General features: G+C 30.5%; 1 protein-coding gene across 2 annotated transcripts; it reads right to left on the bottom strand.

Annotated features, from left to right (window-relative positions):
- Window positions 1-1,800: 1,800 nt before the first annotated feature.
- LOC137806511 (paired amphipathic helix protein Sin3-like 4) lies at window positions 1,801-12,933 on the bottom strand. Of its 2 annotated transcripts, none has more exons than XM_068606684.1 (26): window positions 12,653-12,933; window positions 12,479-12,523; window positions 12,292-12,376; window positions 12,091-12,166; window positions 11,374-11,526; window positions 11,054-11,240; window positions 10,851-10,949; window positions 10,575-10,739; window positions 10,168-10,495; window positions 9,592-9,728; window positions 8,712-8,787; window positions 8,597-8,626; window positions 8,214-8,473; window positions 7,953-8,107; window positions 7,674-7,801; window positions 7,318-7,572; window positions 6,206-6,883; window positions 5,713-5,783; window positions 4,692-5,321; window positions 4,478-4,578; window positions 4,248-4,386; window positions 4,010-4,162; window positions 3,709-3,872; window positions 2,765-2,870; window positions 2,409-2,587; window positions 1,801-2,196 (listed from the first exon to the last, which is right to left on the bottom strand). In XM_068606684.1, the coding sequence occupies exons 4-25, from the start codon at window positions 12,162-12,164 to the stop codon at window positions 2,435-2,437; spliced, it is 4,242 nt and encodes a 1,413-aa protein (XP_068462785.1). In that variant the 5' UTR covers window positions 12,165-12,166; window positions 12,292-12,376; window positions 12,479-12,523; window positions 12,653-12,933; the 3' UTR covers window positions 1,801-2,196; window positions 2,409-2,434. The 2 variants fall into 2 exon arrangements, with proteins under 2 accessions (XP_068462785.1, XP_068462786.1); XM_068606685.1 differs by having other exon boundaries at window positions 8,597-8,623; window positions 12,653-12,875.
- Window positions 12,934-21,600: the final 8,667 nt, after the last annotated feature.

Genomic DNA, 21,600 nt, shown 5'->3' on the forward strand with positions numbered 1-21,600 from the left:
CACCGTATCAATTTCAACTTGCAACGAACGAACCTATTATTGAAAATGATAAAAATCTCATTCAAAATGACGAAAATAACTTTCAAAAATATTATGAATTTAGATATCTAGAACATACAGTGTTTTTTTATTTTTGAATTATATTTATTATTTTAGATTTTTAAATTTGAAATAAAGATAATTTTACAAATTTAAAAAAATGATAGGATGAATTGATACGGTGCAGGAAGGAATTGTCAAGACAACATTATACTTAACACCACAAACATATCTAGATTTATCCGTGGGTTATATCTAGATTTATCCGTGGGTCTTTTCCCTACTTTTTTAAAATTTTACAATTATGATAACTAATATTTGACTAATTCTCCCTGTACACCAGGTCAATTTTGATCTACACTCATATTTCTTTTTAACCCTAAATTGTCATTGTCATCTTTTTCAGATTTTCACATTTGAAATGAAAGAAAAACTTCTTTATTACGGATTGTCATATCAGAAAACACTTATATCCATAACTATCTTATTTATATTAAAAACAATCAGATATGTTTGTATATCTAGAAATATCTTATTTATATTAAAAATATAAATATCTAAAAAAATAAAGGTAAAACAGACATTTTATTTGGTGTAATCATAATTTGTCAGGTGTATGGAGAATTAGTCCTTTAGTGTACTAAAATGACATGCAAGAGATTTATATTTTTTCTTTTTGTAAAGATAGTTTTGTTACTTAATTTTCAGATAAAATATTTGAGAATTATTTTCTTCATTTTAATTTTTTTTTTCTTTTATAATTAGTCAATACTATTTTCAATGTTATAAATTATTGTATCCACATTTAAAAACTTCATTAGTAGTATCTTTTATCTTACTTTGATTATAATTATTTTAAAATTATTTATTAATCTTAACATTTGGACATTCATAAGAATGTTATAAATTATTGTATCTACATTTAAAAACTTCATCAGTGGTATCTTTTATCTTACTTTGATTATAATTATTTTAAAATTATTTATTAACCTTAACATTTGGACATTCATAAGAATGTTATACAAGTCACTACAACTTGATTTATGATACCCACCAATAAGATACATATTTTCTCTTTATAACATTTTCTTTTTACATTCTCAAACACCATGAATTTAAATATATTGCAAGTCAACTTTGATAAAACAATTATATTATTGATATGTAACGAACATTTGACAAATTTGTAAACAAAACAACGACAACATTATGTTTTCTTCCTTTTCAACAATTTGAAAACAAAATAACCAATCATCATCACAAAAGATAATACGATACATAACACAATACATAATTTAGTATATTTTTGAAACATGATCATATCATAGGGACATTTTTAAAGAAGAAAATGTATATTCTTTTCTAAAAAGTCCTAATAACTATTTTGATGCATGCATACATAGGATTAGCTTTAATTACTACATGAATAGTTCTAACTTAATGTCCTTTAAACAGTGAAGACAATTTCTTGATGTGTAAAGGCTAAGTGCATATTTGGGATGCTAATATATAAAATATAAAAGAAACATCCCTCCCTCTAATCATCATTATCTTATAATCCCACAGTTTCTAAAACAATTTGTTGAAAGAAAACTGTATAATGATGGTATAACAAGCAACAAATTAATTCCAAATGGTGAACGAAAAATGTTATGATATAGATTATACATGAGCTGACATGATTCCCACAGGATTCCATTCCATGTTAAATTACTAAAGAGAATAAGAAAGAGGAGGCCAAGGGGGAAACAAACATCAGTATCAGATGAACCTGGGTCATGCACTACTCGATAGAATGTGTGGGCCAATTGCAGCCACCTAATATTTCATAAAATGAATAACCTCAAAAAAACTAGTAGCCAGCTAAAGAGAATATAAAACTTATACATAACAAAAATATGGATGAATGGAAAGAAAATGTCCTTTAGTTTTCATCTCAAGTTACCTCTATTTACATGATTCAAACTCATCATTCACCATGTCAGAGTATACTACAATCTTCGTACCTCGTCTCCTATCTGTATTGCCTTATTTGGTTGAAAGATGCAGAGAATGCAAGAAAGATGAATTTCCGAATAACATCCTTTGCTAAACTTCTTGGATGGGATCCAATTTCCATCTGGCACTCTGCCTGTCATTGATGCATGACCAAAAACACTGATTGACAGCAAAACAGAAATTAATACATAATTTTCTAACAAAAACTTATCAACGGGAAAAAAATACGCAAGCATAAAGACGTTTTGATGAAATTATCACTCTCGTTTACAGTTTGCTATTTGTAGAAATCAAACTATAAAACAACTGGAATTAGATGAAATTACTTGAGCCCAAATGCAAAACTCAGCAATAAAAGGAATATCACATACCATCTCGGGCTTAAAATGAATCATCGTCAATTTGAAAATAATTTGCAGACCCGTTGTTCTCTGCTTGAAGAAATTATCGAGGACTTTGATTGTTCAAGGCATGAATTGCTCTGATGCAAAGTCCTCCTTTTTTTTCTTGCTTGATATAAAAGGTCTTCAGTATCTAAAACGTATGAAACCTAAGATGCAACATGTTCCCAGAAAAAAACAAATAATGGAAATTCAGAAACACAATAGGGGGACATACGTACCAAATGGATGGTATTAACAAAATGAGAAAAAGCAAATAGTATTTAGAAGGATTCAGGCAAGAATGGTAATATTTATAAAACTTGCAAATGTAAATTCTTAAATACCTTAGACGAATTGCAAGCTATCTTACACTCCAGTCCATTGACAATTTGTAGTCCATCCATGGTCTGGCTTGAAAATTCTTCACTACTGCCATTCTTGCGCTTATTCCTGCAAAAGTAAATGCACCAAAATAAATACAAATGTTATTTAAGCATCGGCATGCTACGGAGCACGGGTGGTCATGAAAATCCAATTCAAATCCAAATATTTGGATCAGATTTATAATCCAAATCCATATTTTTTATAAAAACAATTTGAAAATCCAAATCCAAATATTTAATAAAAAAATTGAATTGTATTTTAAATCAAAATTCATGTTTTCTAAAAAATTAACATAATATTAATATAATAATATGTAAAAAAAAGTTAAATATTATATAAATATTAAGAAAATATAATAAAATTATAATTTAATAATATCAAAAAATTAAAGATAACATAATACATAAATTCTTAACATTCAAAATGCACCTACCTATAATACTTTAATTGAACTTGGAAATATTATATCCATTTATTATGTATTATAAATATTGAATCAAATAAAATTCCAAAGAAAATGTATAAACTTGGTTTTGGTGGTGGAGAGAAAGAGCAAATAAAATTCCAAAGAGAATGTATAAGAGATGCTGTAGAGAGAGAGCGTGCTAATAAATTCCAAAGAGATTGTATAAAAGGTGGTTTTGGTAGAGGTGCTGGAGAGGGAATGCTTCCAAAATTTTAGATTAAAAATTTGGATTTTTCAATTTCTAAAATCTGTATGAACAAAATAAAAATTTGATCTGAAAATATTATAAAAATATGAATCAAAGTAAAAACTAAATTTAAATAAATGAATTTTTAATGGATCAAATGGATCAGAGCAGTGCAAAAATGGAACTGTTTGACCCAACTAGATTTTTGTCCACCCTTACTATGAATCCAACAATTCTTATTCATCAAATACCTCTTCAGGTAAACTCCTGACTTCTCCTTTTTGTCACGGACAACAGATAGGAAGTCATTGTGCAGATAGGCTGAAAAATTAGGGTCCATTGACACAGTAGTCACTTCAGGTTTATCAAATCCATAATCCATCAGTTGAATAGACAATTGGGTAGGTGCAGCTGACTACAATGGATATGAAATAAAACTAAGTTATAGAACATACAAAAACTCTAATTAAAATTTCATTACAAAGTTCAATACAAAACATACAATAAAATATAACATAACCGAGTTGAGAAGTTGAACAAATAAAAACTTACACATTCAATACGATATATGTTTTCATCATGAAGAAGAACACGGGCATTTTCATGACAAACTAAATCAACAAATCGTCCAGGTTTTCTTGACTTTTCATATGTATACAGCTGAAGCAGCTTGTTATCCACCTCGTCAGCGGCAACAGCTTGAAGCTGAAACAAAAATGACAATTTTTCAGGATTATGAAGAACAGGAAATGGCATGGTCAAGAGAGAAAAGTAGGCTTTTACACGATACCTGTTTAACAAGTTTATATATCAACTTATCTAATGTGAATAAGACATATGATTGAGTTCCAATAATAGCTCGACAATCATCCTCAAATTTTGTACTATCAGAAGAACCATCCAGTAAATTGTAAAGGGCACTTAAAAACCTGTAGCAAAAAAGTCACCCTCAATCTTTGCATAGGTAATTAAATCTTCAAATTAATAATAATGGCATAACATTATTAAATATTTACCTACCTGCCATATTGATCAGTAGAGTCTGTATCATTTGAAGCCCTCCACTTCCTTTCCGCAGACGATGAGTTAACCTTTGCAGACCGTATCCTCTCATACAATGTCTGCCAGAAGTACCAAAATTAAATGCAGGATAAGAAAAATATAGTAAGGTCTGAATGAAACCACTGGTTAATCTGCAACCATAACCACAAATATATACAAAGAAAAATAGTACCTGATGGAGTCTAAACAGCAAATAAAAGGAGTCATTTCCATAAAAGACTCGACCAGTCCTTTCTTTCTCATGCAATGTCGGAGGAACATATTTTGCCAGAGGCTTTACATTGACAAGAAAGCGCTCTGAATATGGCAATGAGGCACCATCTCCTTCAACATCGTTGGCATCAGCCATTCCTTCTGCCTCACCTTCACTCTCTGCCTTGTTATCATGATCATGATCCCCGTCCTCATGCTCTCGAGAACACTCCTCACCATCACCAGACTCTGTACCAGAAACATCACCATTTTCTGAAGCATTTTCGCTGTCCTCCAATGATCTACGGGGACTTTCTTCTCCTTCATCATCAGCCTCATTTTCTCCTCCTGCTACAGCACGAACTACATCCCCATGTCTGTTTTGGTATAGTCGGTAAATGTTACCATCTTTTCCTCTATGAACTGCCTCCGAACCAGAATGTCCATAATCTGCAGAGGTATCCTCATCAAGGTCTCCATTAGGTGATAACTCACCCTCTTCTCTTTCACTTCTGAAGTGTCCCACTGATTCTTCCCGATATCTGTGAACTTTAGAGTCCTCAATGACGGCCCCATTAGTGGATGTAACTGGTCGTGTAGAATCAGCACCCTAAGTCAGCATAAAATAGAAAATAAAAATATTATTCCCAATAGTTTGCCCTGTACATTCCAATACAGTATGCAGAATTTAACAAAAACAGGTCTGAGAAGACAAACAATAAAGGAGGAATGAAAGAACATTAACCACAAACTGATTTTCCTTTAGGCATAAGTTCCAACAGTTACATAACAAAGACAACTATATGCCATCAGTAAACTATAAATTTTGACAACAATGAATATTTAAGGTATTTCACTTGGAGCATTTAACTGGTTTGTTACTTCAACTAAACTCTACACAAAAAGTGAATCCAAATTAATCCTCTTCAGAGGAACAATTTCCATATCCATTTTGAATTGAAAATAGACTTGCATAAGCTGAAAAGGGAGTAAAGCCATACCTCTAATGAAGGTAAACCAACTCCTCCCACAGAAGATATATTACCAGGTCTTAATGGAGTGGTAGCAAGTCCTTGCAGAAAGAAGAGGTATCTCAGAGTTCCATTCATCATCAAAAAAGAAAATAAAGGAAAGGAAATAACTAAAAAGGATCATGAATTTGAGATAAAAAAACACCGATATAAAAGGGCCAAAACTACTATGCTAATTATCATAATTGGTTAATATTCAGAAGTCACAGCCTTCAAACACAAAGGCCAATCTCAACAGAAGTCAAAGAAAGCCTTAAAATAACTCAGAATGCACAAACAGAAATTGAGTGTGTTCTTCGTTTAGTAAATTCTGCTGCTGATTTCTTAACATTTTTCCATAGGGTATTTATTTGCTAATGACCTAATAATATTAATAATAACTATATGAACATGTAACCAATATTAAGATAAACGGAATGATAAGAATCAAGTAGTGTGATTGTTCTTGAATCAAGTAGCCAACCTGTTGCGTTATCCACATTTGTTCTTCTATTATTTTGCTCCACCGCCGAGGATAGTGAGACATTAGCATTCACCAACCGTTCAATTGGATGATCTTGCTTATTGGCTCTTGATACTTCATCAGGTATAGATGCATTTATACTCATTTTACCCTGCTGTGTATTACTCCCTAAGGCTTCAGTCTTATGTGCAAAGCGGTCCAAATCAAGATTATTATCCTCTTTAACCTTATTATGTCCACTTGGTTGCCATTGTTTGCAGGAATGAGATTGTTCAAATGGAAAGTTTTCGTCCCCATTTCTATTTATGTTTAAATTCTTAGGATTCATTACAGGACTACCATCACCAGCAACAATTTCAGTGCCACTTTTGGTAGAATTATTTCTATCCTTGACAACATCTTCTGTATCCTCTGGACCTTGGGATCGAGAAGGAACTCCAAACACAGGTTCTAAAAATGTTGTCCAAATCTTCATAGCTTTATCCAACTGTTCAGTTGTACACATTTCTCCACAAGAATATTTTATGAGTTGATACAGATCTTCATGGATGTCTGGATCAGGATACACAAATTCCAGGTGAGGAATAATTGGCTGTCTGTTTCCAGCAGCAATTGCAAGAAGAACGTCATCTTCTTTTCGTTTCTTCTCACTAATTTCTTTGATTTCTACCAGTAAGACTGTGAAATGCACATCAAAAGCAAGGAGTTAAGAGTTAGATCTCATGAAAATAAAGAACTCTTGTAACATGATCACTACATATTTCACGGTTGAAGTTCCCCTTCACTTTAACAAAAAATAAGGCACTTATATACATATTTTGCGGTTGAAGTTCCACTGCACTTGAACAAAAATAAGCCACTCATATTGGAAGTGGTTGTAAAAGCATAATCAATACAATCAAAGCAAATGCATGTCCTGCTACTATTTTATCATAAAATTGCTTTCAGACAAAAGCATCAGGTAAGAAAAGGTGTACACATGCCTGTAGAAGAAAAGAGAATGAAGATGATATTTCACATGGTTAACCTCTTTTTGAAGCCATTAAAAATAATTTATTTAAACAGCGAAAAGACTAAAATTCCATGCTCTTGCAGGGAATGTAATCTTTTACCTTTAGTACTCAAGCTCTTTGTATCCTGCTGCTTAAAGTAAAAACTACGATGATCAAGTGATTTGTGGTAGTTCTTTGCATATATTTCAGCCCAAACTTTATTAAAATCAGCACGACACCTTGCCCACTCTTCCTGTTTCTGTTTCAAGCGGGTTAATATGACTGGCAAAGCTAAAAATGCATTCTTCTTTAGCACATCCATTACATCAAGCCCATGATCACCATATAATCTTTCAATGCACCTAAGATTTAGGGCTAAAGGAAAACAACAAAAAGCCGTATTAGAACAAGGAAATACAATGTACAGCATATATGTACTTTGACAAATTTGATTCATCAAGAGGAAAGCAAATAACCTGTTAAGTGCTCCTCAATACGAATTGGACTGTCTCCTTTAATTATATTAGCATTAATCTTTTCTAAGAGCTCCTCAACACGCTTAGTTGCCACATTTACAGACTCTAACAACATGTCAAGTTCAAACCTGCCAGCATAAGGTCAAATAATATCAGCAAGTACAAGCCAAAGATAACCTGTAGAAATCCTTCTCTGAACACTCCACTGATGTCAAAACTAAGCAAAAAGCATAAATAAGATCTTAAGAAATAAAATATAAATTAATGGTAAGGCCAAACCTGTCATCTTCACATCTAAACAAGCTCTCCTCATACTGATTTTTGCGCATATGTTTAAAGGAATAGTCCTCACTACCAGAAGTAACAGAAACCCAGTGATCATTCAACACCTCTGCACCAAGTTCTGTTCTCTGGCTGGCTGGTGGTATTATGTACTGGGTGAGCAAAAAATAGCACATATATAAATACAATCAGAAAATTAGAGATTTCATTGTGAGTTAGAACATGCAAGAAAGAAAGAGACAAGCAAAGCAACCATACATTTTTGGGAAGAAGACGATAACTGGGAGTGCATTGTTCACAGTTAGAAAGATCCAGCTCACTTATAGGTTTTCCTGCATACTTATCTTTGCTCGCATATAGAGACATCTTAGGAGCTGAAACATCCTTGTTAGCAGTTGCATTGGATTTCTCCCTTTCTCGGCATTCACGATCCCTTTCTTTCATCCCATCATCCCTATCACGATCCTTGTCCTCTACCTTCATTGGTTTTGGTCCATGTCCTTCATGCCAAAAGGATTCTGATGAACAAGTAGCAGTCAGTTTTTTTAGGCCATAAAATGTTCATGTGGGTCCATGCAGTATACAAAATAAAAGGGGGGCCTATCACAAGATATCAGAAAAATAGAAAAGATGTTACATACTTTTTTTCAGAAGACCGGCAAGGAATCCTTCTGCATGAAAAACTTCATTAGAAAGAATAAAAAGAAAACATAGATTTTGTACAAATTGAGAATTTAGTTTGAAGTTGAACATTACCATTCTTCTCACATTGAGACAAAAATTCATCAAATCCCTCCATAAGGTCTGCATATTTTCCCAGCAAATTGCTCACCTAGAAGAATAAGCCACTAGAAGTTAGCAATTATACAAAATATACTACTAAGAAAAAAATTCAATCTTATAAAAACATAAGAGACAGTCACATCAACCTATAGTGATACTAAAGTGTATCGAGCGATCTAACCTATCATCAATAAAAGATAAGTCACTTCATTATTATTCAACATTTCTTATACAAATTCACTCTTTACAGATTGTCAACATGGAGGATGTTGGAGCTTGAGCGTATTTGGAAAGCTCTTCCTAAAACAGATGAATAATATGTTTTGGCAATGCAAAATCCAGTTAAGTAAAAGCTTAGCAAATTATAACTTATAGTAATCAGTGACAACGAAAATTAATCTTCTCTGATGATTGCCCCAAATTGTCTGATTATATTCTAGGCAGACATGTTACAAAGATACATCATAGCAGCAAGTAAAAAGCATAGTCCTTCTTTGTTTAGAAAACAATCACAATTAAGTCTATGTAAAAAACCAATGATCATTTAAGAAATATTTTATGAAGCATGGATACCTCTCTTGTATGAAGTGTCGTGTACCAACACCTCCCAATACTTGTGTAACACCTCCCAACACTTCTTTAACAGTACCAAACACTTCCCATTATGTGTCCAATTAAAAAAAAGATCTTGTAGTATTTTTTTCTATTTTCCTATAACCAATTTTCATTACCATAGTTCACCATCAAATTATTTATTAAAGGTCAATGTTCAATGCCAGCCAAATTAAATTCAACAGTACTGATTATGACAAAACCAGAAAAGAAGCTATAAGAAGCAGTGTATAAACCATACCAATGATTGCAATTCATGACGAGCAATTATTTCCTTGCAGTAGATGTTTAAGCACTTCAAAAATTCCTGGTAATCCTCAGGATTTCGTAATTTCTCCTTCACTTTGTCAAGGTAACCAATCACTGGACTGTACATACCTGAGATGACAAAGTTTTAAGTAATAAAATGAATTGTGAAAGGAAAATAAAGCAATCAAATTACTAAAAAACAAATAATTGAACACTAAAACAGGACAAAGGATTTTTCTTCTTACAAGTACAACATGAAAAAGATATTACAATTTACATAGCCTAACAAACTTGATATTAAATTAAAATACATAGCATATATGATTTGTAGATAATGCATTCAACAAAGAGATCATATTTTTTTTACCTTATATGATTATAAATGGCAGTAAATGAAGACCTTTTTTTCCATTAGATATTTACTTTTCACGTATTATTGATTTTATTCTTTTTTATATCACATTTTAGTATATTTTTCCATTGATATAATCTTCATAAATGTTCATAAAATTGTTTGAGAAGATAAGAACATTTATAAATTTAAAATCAAAAGCATTGACTAACGCACTTTTCAAAGAACTTTTATCCTCACAAGCATATGAGACAGGGTGCATGCCAAAATTTTCATCAGTATCATGCAATGGTTCAGCACCATAATCTTCAGCCCTACAAGCAGATTTCCGCTTGTGAGATAAATTCTCCCTACTAGCATCATGATCATAATCTCTATCATCCCTTTCCCGTTGTCTCCTGTCTTTCTCTTCTCTACTTTCTTTTTCCTTCTCATCACGCCTCCTCTGATCCTTATCAGCCTTAACCAAACATCTGTCAAGTTCTGGATCAGGATGGTCAGCACTGAAGTCACGATCACCTTGTGAAGCAATGTTCCTTTCTCTCTGGCATAAATATAATTTAAATGTCAGCTTCATGACCAACTATAAAGTCACAGAGACATAGGCTTTCAAAGAGATAAACCTTTTCAACATGCATTTGCCTCACTGTTGGCATTGCAGAGCTCCTATCACGAAGCAGAGGATTTCGAGTAGAAGCATAGAGATTAGAGGCTGCTCCAGAAGTATCAGGAAGAAAATGAGTAAACTCCTCAAGAAGGTCTGCATGGTCCTGGAAAAGTGTAGCAACCTGGAGAAATCCAATATATGATTAAAATGATTGTCTAAAGGGGAAAAGGAAAACAAATTTGCCAATGTGTAACTTGATAAAATAATAGGCATAGACAATAGAAAGCCAGACCTCCTCATAAACCTCAGTGATGGACTTAGTTTCCTTTCTGTACATATTTAATATGTCTAGAAATGACTTATAAACACTGTCATTGCTTTGAAAGCGAGTCTGCATGAGAAAAACTCAATCAATCAGATTGAAAAGTTAAGCTGTCCATATGAATTGGAAGACATAAATAAAATGTATCAATTATCAAATTAACAATGTTTTACCTTAATCTTGCCCACAAAACTTATGGCTTCAGCAAATTCAACAGGCTTCTTTTGGGGTGGTTGTTCATCCTCCAATGGAAGTGTAATTTCATATCCCTTTGGCAAGAAGGTGTTAAATCCCAAAATTAGATCTTTGTGACCTTTAAAAAGCTCCTTCACTCTTGCTATGACACCGGTTGTATCAATTCTACAAAATTAAGAAAAAAGAAACAAATCAACTTCAGTTAACAAATACTAGATTCTCACTCCTAAGAAAATATAACAAACAAAGCAAATGACAAATCTTGGAGTTGGGGGAATGTAGTACAACATGATCAAACCTTTGAGCCTTGAAATCCTTCATGACTTCCAAAAAGTCATCATACTTTTCTCTCTTATCTTGAAACATATCCTTTACAGCCTTGAGATATGCTAAGGCATCATTTGTGGTTAGTCTCTGACCACCACCACCCATCATCTGTGGTTGCCCCGAGCTTCATTACATAAAATTTCAAAACATTATTTGAGGCCATTGGAGAAGTTGATGAAAGAGTATATAGCACATTATAACACCATTCAATGTAGAATGTGGCAGAAGTGTTGACGATCTACTATAACATGATTGAATCTCAATTTCAGTTAGATATCATAAATTACACTTACTAGAGCAGTTCCTATGGTTTTACAGTAATTTTCTCCTATTATTGTTTTTTCATTCTCCTTATGTAACATTCTATTCACAATGTAGAAAACTAAAGTGAATCTAACCCATATAAGTTTCAATACACAAAATTAGCTTGCTGAATAATGCAGATAAATCGAGACATTATAGAATAATCTTTCAATAAAGACTGTCTCACCAAGTCAAACCTAAAAAGAAAAGGAAAAAAAGAGACAAACAATTGAACCTTCACCAGACACTAAACTTGTAGAGCAGGTGACAGGTAGCAAATCACGATAGTAGTGCAATAAAAGTGAACATACAGCTGTTTCGTCAAAGCAGAAAATGGAAATTCAAACAAGAAATTGAAGACAAAAGGAAAATAAATTGTACTTACGGTTCTCCTCTAGAAGACACCATAGGCCGTTTGTGTTGTGAACTCATGTAAGCATCATCCCTTGACCTCTTCATTCCTAAGAAATAAAATCAACAGAGAAAAACCAAAAAACACGATGCTTTCAAACTCACACAGATTGAAAATCGTAGAAACCCAACTTTCACATTCGAACAAAAGAAAACAGCATGAAGCAGATCTAACCTCAGGGAATTCACAAAGGCACGAAACACAAGCAAGATTTCCAGCCCTCCGAATTGCACACAGATCACCCCCGCAGAGCCCAATCCTAACAAATAAAAACAAGAAAGCAAAATTTGCATTACTTCAATGAAAAGCAAACGTGGCGAAAATCTGCAGCACAGAGAGAGGGTTCAAACAAAAAATTTACAGAGTGATTGTGAAGTACAGGAACTGCAGAGTCCTCCGCAACAAGCTTTTCAACAAACACACGGAGCACACAAAATGATAGATAGATAAGAAAAACGTAAAGAAAAAAAAAATTGAAAATTAAAAGATATTGAATCTTCGAGTAACAGAGAGAGAGAAGAAGAAGAATCAGAACCTGAGACGATAAGCGAGAACACCAACCTTCAGCAGCTGAGTTTCCAGTTGGAAAAGATTGAAAAAAGAAAAAAAAATTCCCTTTATTTTTCTGGGTGAAGAAACAGAATGCGGAGAAAGAATGAATAACATACAAAGGGTGAAGGTGAGAGAGTTCACAATGTGATATATACGTATATTTATATGAGATGAGAATGGGATATAACATAACACACAAACGCCCCCCATACCAAATATTTGCGAACTATATTTTGGGCTGCGGTGGCAACCGTATTTTTACGCAAAAAAGGAAGGGTGCTACTAGCACTGCAATATATATTTTTTATTTTTATTTTTTTCATTTTTACAATTTTTTTTATTATATCACTGATGAAATTTCGATGAAAGATTAACCCCATTTGGAGATTATAAACAAATTCATTTCGTAAAAAAATAAGACATTAATTATTTAAATGTAGGATTTACCTTGTAAAGAATATCTTTGTACCAAATTTATTTCTTTTTTAAAATATTTGTTCTGATGTTGTAAATTCAAATTAGGGCTAAACAAAATTGTGAGGATGGCAATTTTTGGCTGTGGGGATTGGCGGTGATGACAGGAGGGGTAATTTAGTTAGTTACCACAAAAATAATTGAAAACAATAATACTGTGAGTGCTGATTGAAAATTAGGTTAATAGGTTTTGGGGATTAGGGTTTACTCTCGGTGCGATTTCGTGAATAGTTTTTGGCTCACAAAAAATATTTCGACGGATCTAGTTTTACTTATCTTTGGAAACAATCTTTTATCATTACCGAAGATATCGGATGTTGATAAAATGGATAAAATATATTTTTTATTTTTTTAAATATTGTCAAAATAGTTTAAATGCTTTTTTAGTTGCTTTTGATTGGTTTTTGTTCCTTCAAAAATATATCTTTTTAATTCCTGATCATTTTTCAACTCTTCTTTTCTAATCTTATCATGAATTATATCCTGTGTGAAATATAAAAAAGTTTTAAATCTTACGGTTACCGTAATAAAATATATTTCAAATTAAAAATTATACTAATATTAAAACCAAACTTAATTCAGTAACATATTTATTATTTAATATAAGTAAAATACTTACGCACACTGTTTTTACTTTTCTCATTCAATTCAACAATTTATTTTAAATATTATATTTTCATTAAAAATAATAATATTTTTTATTTATTTTTGTATAGAATTTTGATATTACATTTTTTAATGTGTGATATAATTTATTTTCAAAAGAAAACTATTGAAATAGTAATATATACTTTATACTTTTAGAACTAATGATTATAATATATTAAAACATATAGAATGTAAAAAAATTATTAATATTTTCTTTTTTACCCTTACGAAGCTAATATAAAATTGTTTTATTCATAATATATTAAATATTTTTTGTTACTGATACTTTTACTCAATAAAAGACACATCATTAATAAATAAAAATTATATAATTATTTTTAAAAAAATATTTTTCAATCAAAAGTAATGATTATTCAAAAATAATATTAAAATCATTGTTTACATAATATTCAAAAACTAAAATAAATTATTTATAGCCATCTTATTTACAAAAGTAATAAAAAAATTACTTAATTTAATTATATACGTAAAATAATTTCATTGTCTTAATTTTAAGATGTTTATTTTTTATTTTTTTTATTTTTAATACTAAATTAACTATTGTAAACTTGTGGAAATATAATATACTCATATTTTTAGAAAATTAAAAATTAAAAGATGTAATTAAATATAATAATTATTAAAATAAAAAAAATTATAACTTTACATGAAAGTTATAAAAATTGTATATAAGAAATTTTTTTTTTTTATTAATTTATATAATGTTATGATTGTATAATAAAAGCATTTGTAATTTAGGGATGACCATGTAAGTTGGTGCGCCCTGCATTGGTTTATGGACGTCATATTGACATATTGACTCATCGCATAAAAAAATGTGAACTGATTTTGTTGGTTTGTCTCACATAAGAAATATTTTAAAAAAAAAATAAAAATATATATATATATATATATAAATACAAATGTATCTTAATGAATTTTCATTAATCATTACAAAAACATGATGTTCAACAATTGAATTATTTTGACTATTTTTTCCAATAACTCATGCATGCATCAAGTTCTTAAAAAATCCAACCAAAATGACATGAACATTCAAGGGTTCTAATTTGCGGTCGTTAAACCATGTCTTGGAGAAATTATTAGAGTGTGTTTTTTTGGATTGTGACATACTTAGTATCTTTTAGGAATGCAGGTTATGCGAGTTAGCCTGTCTCATCCTGTACTTGGGCCGCGTGAGCTATGATTTATGCAGGACAAACCTAAGTGAGTTAGTGGGTTAAAATAGTCAATGTATCTCGTGTTTTTTCTAATGGACCGCGGACCGTGCCACATGATTTGTCCTGCATTTCCATTTTTAGTGTAATTTTTTACTTATAAATATTTTAATTTTTAACTTATAGTTATACAATAAAAATACGATAATTTTATATCATTCTTATAGGTATTTTTTTAAATCATCAAAGTTAAAAAATAAAGATATAAAGGATAAAGTAAGTAAAAAAAAGTGTAAAAAAATAGTTAAAAAAGTTAATATCATTATTATTTGTTATAGATGTAGTATTGAGACTGAATATTTATTAGAATGCATACTTATTAGAAGAATAACAATGTATGAATTTAATGATTATATATTACAAGAAACTAAGATAAAAATATATATAAATTTAATTATTATATATTTTTACTACGTTTAATAGTCTCATTTTATTTAGGAATAGAGGTTAAAAGTACTTTAAATACATTTCTATCTTTTAATCTTTGGAGATGATTTTTGAAAACATGATGAAACTCCAAATTTTAAAACGGACATCATCCTATATACAATGATTAATCTTAATAATGTTATCTGAACGAACTTGAGATTGAAACAATATTAATAATATAAAATATTTTACAATATTAATTAATATGAAATTATTATTGATATGTCTATGTAATTATTATAAACAAATAATTATACATCTAAATTAGGCTTATTCACATTAGTAGATTAAACTTCATCATCCACCAGAAGTATTACATCTTTCCCTTACATTAAATAAATAAATAAAGAAGAAAAAATACACAGTTAATCAATACTATCTAAAGTAGTTAGGTTAATTAAATCTAATTAAAAATATGACAAACTTAATTTTTATTCAATAAATATTTTGAGTTAAACAGTTTTTTTATTAACAATAAAAAATAATAAATGGAAACCACTTCAGGAGTGGTTCAACCCTTATACAAAATACATCAAAACTAACTTCTAACAAACATCACCAACCTAAAAAAAAACCCTATCCGTAAAAAAGCTAAAATAATTTTAAGCAACATTATACTTAATTACATTATTTATCATAATGAGTAATTTTTCAAACCTATATGATTTTGGAGTTTAGATTCTTTGTTGAATTTTACTGTACCTTCAAAATACATTAATTTTGGTATATTAAAAAAATTTAAATATATTTTAAAATATTAAAATTGGTATATTTTGAAGGCACACTAGATTGACAATGCCAAAAATCCAATAAAGAGTCCAAATTCGTAAGTTCTATTATCAATTGTGTACGAAATACATCTAAGATTTCAAAATGGATTAAACTTACTAGTGTTCACCATGAGTTCAAACCCTAAACCCTAAATATGTGAATTTACTTTCATTGTATTACAATAAATATATGAAACAATTAGGGTTAAGAAAAACATGTTTAAAATAAATCAATCTACTTAATTCAATGACCGTGATTCGTTGAATTGGGTTCCAAAGTTTGTTACTCACCCAAAAAAGTAAGTTAAGTTGAACTACTTTATTTTTAATTCAATTCATAGTGAATCAAATTGTAGGATCCACCTCAATGTAAATGAGGTATATCATTAGTAAACTTCACCCTAAATTAAGAGAATAAAAGGGGATTAATAATTATATAAGAAAATGACATATAATAATAGTATATGTATTATTAGCGTTGATGAAACTCTAAGTATGATTAAATAACAACATAAAAATATCTATAGTATTGTTTATAGGTTCTATGCTTATGATGTTTAGGTTAAAAAAGTGTTCTCTATTTTCTTCTCATTTTTTTCTGTATAATTAATTTGATTAATTTAGAAAATAACATTAAACTTTTTTTAAATGATAACATTTTATGAATTTATTTTTAAATAATTTATATCTCTCTCTATATATATATATAAAGACTAATGAGAGTAGAATTTTAATTTTAAAACTACACTTCTTCTACTTAAAAAAAACATTAAATAGAAATTAATTTAAAAAATAAAAAATTATTAATTACTATATAAAATAAAGTAAATATTATTTTATAGACTAAAAATTTTTTAGTATATAAAGTAATTTATATTATTAATAAATAGTTTTTAAATTAGTATCTAATTGTAGCTAATTAAATATCAATTTAAAAACTATTTATTAGTAATATAAATGACTCTAGATATACCAATAAATTTTGTAGTCTCTAAAATAATAAATAATTTTGTTAATATTTTTTTTTCTAACATTAGTTTTTAGTTAATAATTTTTTTAATATTTCATTTTCCGATATTCATGAAAACATATTATTTATAAATTAAAATCATTGAGGGTACTTTGATTTAATAAAAATCAAAGGAATGTCCAATAAATTATATAAGAGAAGTACGTACAACCATAAATAGTATATTAAAAACCTCAAAAAAAAAAAATAAAAAAAAATATATATATATATATATATTATTTAAAAATAAAAAATTATAAATATTTACATGATTTAGAATATACATTTATTTAAAAATAAATAAATGAATACTATTATTAAGTATATATAATTAATGTACTTACTGTTAAGTTTGTATGGGTTCAGTTTTAGTTTTTAATTTTTAGTTTTTAGTTTTTGTTTTGCTAAGACATTAATTTAAAATTATTAAGTATAATTGAATATATATGAATTTTAATTAATTCCTTTTTTATATTTAATGAATGATTACATATTTTTATGCTATTTTATTTTATTAATTTATTTTTTTCTATATATATTTATTTATAAGAAAAATTGTTTTAGTTTTAGTATTAATTATAGTAGTATAATTAATAGTAATCCATATATAACTTTTATATATCACCTTAATACATATTTTATATATATATATATATATATATATATTGTGAAAAATAAAAAAAATCACAAAGAAATGATGATTAAATTGTGATTTAAATTTTTTTTATACTCTCTTGATTCATAATTTAATCAATGACTTTAAGCTCTCATATCAAAAAGTATTTTCATTTAATATGTTATATAAGATACACTTATTAATTCAAGGGAATCATTTGTATATATTGTTTTCTTATATGTTTTGACTAATAATTAAATTATGATTTTTTCATCTAAGGCACAACATTTGATACATATATACATTAAGAAGTCAAAACTTATTGTGAAACACATTTCAACATGTTTTGTTTGATGAAACTTGAACATGTCTCTTAAAAAGAAACTCAAAACAAATATAACTAAAGGAACATAGTTAATAGATAATTTTATACTTAACTCATCTAACTCGGTAGAATCACGTTAGATATATAGATTTACACCTTAACTAAATCGCTTAACTAACTAATATTAATGTTTACTATAACAAATGATTAAATGATAATTTAGCATGTGTTCAATAAAAAATAATAAAAATAAAATAAAATAATATATATATATATATATATATATATATATATATATATATATATAACACAACTTTCAATGTATGTATAACGATCACACACATATACCAAGAAACAAATTCATAGTTACATATATTGTCAATCTTCATAATACAACAAGTTACACTTCATTCACAGTTAAAAATTTCAAAAATCCTCAAGTATATCTCTTGTGACATGAGAATAATTTGTCACATTGATGTCTTTTGGAGAACCCTAGGTTTCACAAATTAATAACTACATAAGCAATGCACACAAAGAAAGCAAGAATAATGCATTAAGAACCCTAGCGGAAAGAGAGAGAAGAGAGAAAACATAGAAGAAAAAAGAGAATTAAAAGTAAAAATGAGAATTGTATTTCGTGAGAAGCGAAAATTAATTCATGGTGCAAAGAGTAAAACGTAGGTGTATATATAAGTAAACTATGCCTAAGACTGTGGTGGTTACAAAAAGCAGAACTGGCCCAATAAAGGCCCATTACAAAATACTACTGTACTTTATCAATGTAAATTAATCGAAACTTAAAATCGAAAAATAAAAAAAAACTAACAATTGCTAAACTTAAAATAGTAAAACTAGTAAAACTTAAAAAGATATATCACGGTAAAAAACACAAACTTGTATAAATGGTAATACTATAACAACTATTCTATAAAAGAACAATTTACGTTAGTTTAATATCAATATAATAATAATTATTACTATAAAGTGTTTAAAGTTTTTTATTAATCTTTTCTAAATTTTAATTAAATTTAAGAATAACTAAAATTAAGTATTCGTATAAAAAAGTTGGATAGTATCAATTTTTTTTTTTAAATTAGCTTGCGTTTTAAATACGATAAATTAAAACAATATTTTACTCTATTTTATTTTATGTGTAAAATAATTTGAAAAAATTTAGTTGTAAAGATTATCTATCTAGTAGGATATATTATCTACAAACTTATATTCATAATAATTTTTTTACATAAACTTTTTTGCATGTATTTCTTGAGTAAAAGCTTTTACTAAAAAATCTACAAGTATTTCTCGCAATAAATATTTTATACGAAAAACCACATATATATTCCCTGAAAAAGAAAACTATAGAAAAATTTACATGTAATAAGTATTTTTTTAAGAATTCCCTATCCAATAATCCAGCACATTAAAAACTTATATGAGAATGTTTGTAAAATCCTTTCTCCCCTAAACTTTCTTTTGATTTTTTTTCTTCTCTCTAGGAAATTTCTCTCAACTTTTTCTCTATCCTATTTCTCCAAATCACATTTTCTTTCCAATATGACCGGTAGTATTTGGACAATGAAAAATATTTTTAATGGATTAGTTTTTCAAACAAAATAAGTTTTTATTTACTCTCAAGATTTTTTTATTTTTTTATCATTTGTCATTAATCTTGACGAGATTAGTTAAGAGAAGTGATCATCTCAACTTGATTTAGCTTATACTGAATTTTTGTTATGTTTTTATATTTTGCTTTAAGTCTCTAGATTTTGAGTAGTTCTCTTACTTTTTGTAGAGTAATGAATTATAGGTAAGGGAAACTGATCCGATCGGTCATCGGTAGTCGATGACGTCAGCAGAAGGTAACCATGTGGACCACTTGCAGGGTGACACGTGGACCAGGTGACAGAGAGACCAGGGAGGCGATCGCCAAGAGCGGTGATCGGGGGTCAGTGACCAGGTGACCACCGACAGATCAGGCGGCAGAGATGTCAGGGGACAGATCATCCAGAATGGTGATTGGTGGTCAGCAGCCAAGTGGCCACCAACAGACCAGTTCTCAGACTAACGCCTGGGGGCAGAACGCGAGAAGCAAATAAGCACTGATCAGTCATCGGGTGCATTGTCATCGGGGTCTCGTGTTACACGCAGTTAAACTGGGATTGAGGTTCCCAGCGAGAGCGTTACGCATGGACCTCGCATGAGCACATCTCAGGGAATCATGCACGAGAGTGGCCTGAGGGAACTAGTAAACCAGTCAGTGATTGGTGATTCCCTCAACCCATTACGTGCGTGGCACCGTGAAAGGTAAGTTGTATACGCAGAGAGCAACGTTTGGTGAGTGTGCCTAGACCAGCCACACCTGACGTTCTCCTAAGAGTATGCGATTTACCCAGATGAGAGAAATATCCTAAGTTACTCCGCAAGGGCGTAACTTAGGCACACAAAGAGAAGCGCTAGAGCCCTTCCAGTAAGTGACACGTGTGTGGTTAGATGTGAGTTGCAGGCCTCCACGTGTCATCATCTGAGAGGGGTGCGGTCCAGATAAAAGTGCACTCCGTACCACTAAGAGTACAGACAGGCGCAGTCAAGCGCAGAGACGCGCAGACATGCACAGACTCTCACGCTCTCACTACTGATTCTGCAGGTACACTGTCTCTGAAAAACATAACAGGGTTCTGACACATGCCAGAAAAGCATAACAGAATTCTGTTATGCCCAGAAACAGAGAGAGAGACATAAAAGAGAATGAGGGAGAGACTGAGGGGATACGAAAAACAGAGAGCAAGAGTTTTTCACACACACTACTAGTTTTCTCATTTGGTGGTTCTGTGGACTAACTTGATCGTCGGAGTGCAAACGGCCGCTAGAGGCGCCGTCTGTGTATTTTGCAGGTCACGTTTGGAGGTTCAAGAGAAGGTTCTGAGGGTGACCCTGCAGAGAACGCAGTCGCGTAGACGGGACAGAGAGTGCTACAAAGCGATTCCTCCACGTTCAAGTTGCCGGCAGGATCATTTGGCGCCCACCGTGGGGCTCGAGTGAATCAGGGTCCCATATACACCACAGTTTTGAAGCTTACCAGAGTTTTACCAACTTCTTTGATAAGGAAAGATGCCAAGAAACAGACAACCATCACCTGCGCCATCTGTTGACGAAGGAGCTGTGACAATGGCGCAGGTCCTGGAGATGGTGCGCACGCTGCAGGATAACGCCGCAGCGTCAAAAGCTGAACAAGAAAGGATGCAGACGGAGTTGGCCGCGTCGCAAAGTAGGAACGACGAGCTGAATCGCGTCAACGAAGAGTTGAGAAGGACGTTGCAGGCGCAGAGGGAACATGTGGTTGACGAAAGGATGGCTAGGCAACCGTCACCTCCAAGAGCGTTCCCTATGCCATTCTCCCCTGAAATCATGGGAACCAT

Source organism: Phaseolus vulgaris, chromosome 3 (genome assembly GCF_051622355.1).
Source record: "Phaseolus vulgaris cultivar YP4 chromosome 3, ASM5162235v1, whole genome shotgun sequence".
Classification (NCBI taxonomy): Eukaryota; Viridiplantae; Streptophyta; class Magnoliopsida; order Fabales; family Fabaceae; genus Phaseolus; species Phaseolus vulgaris.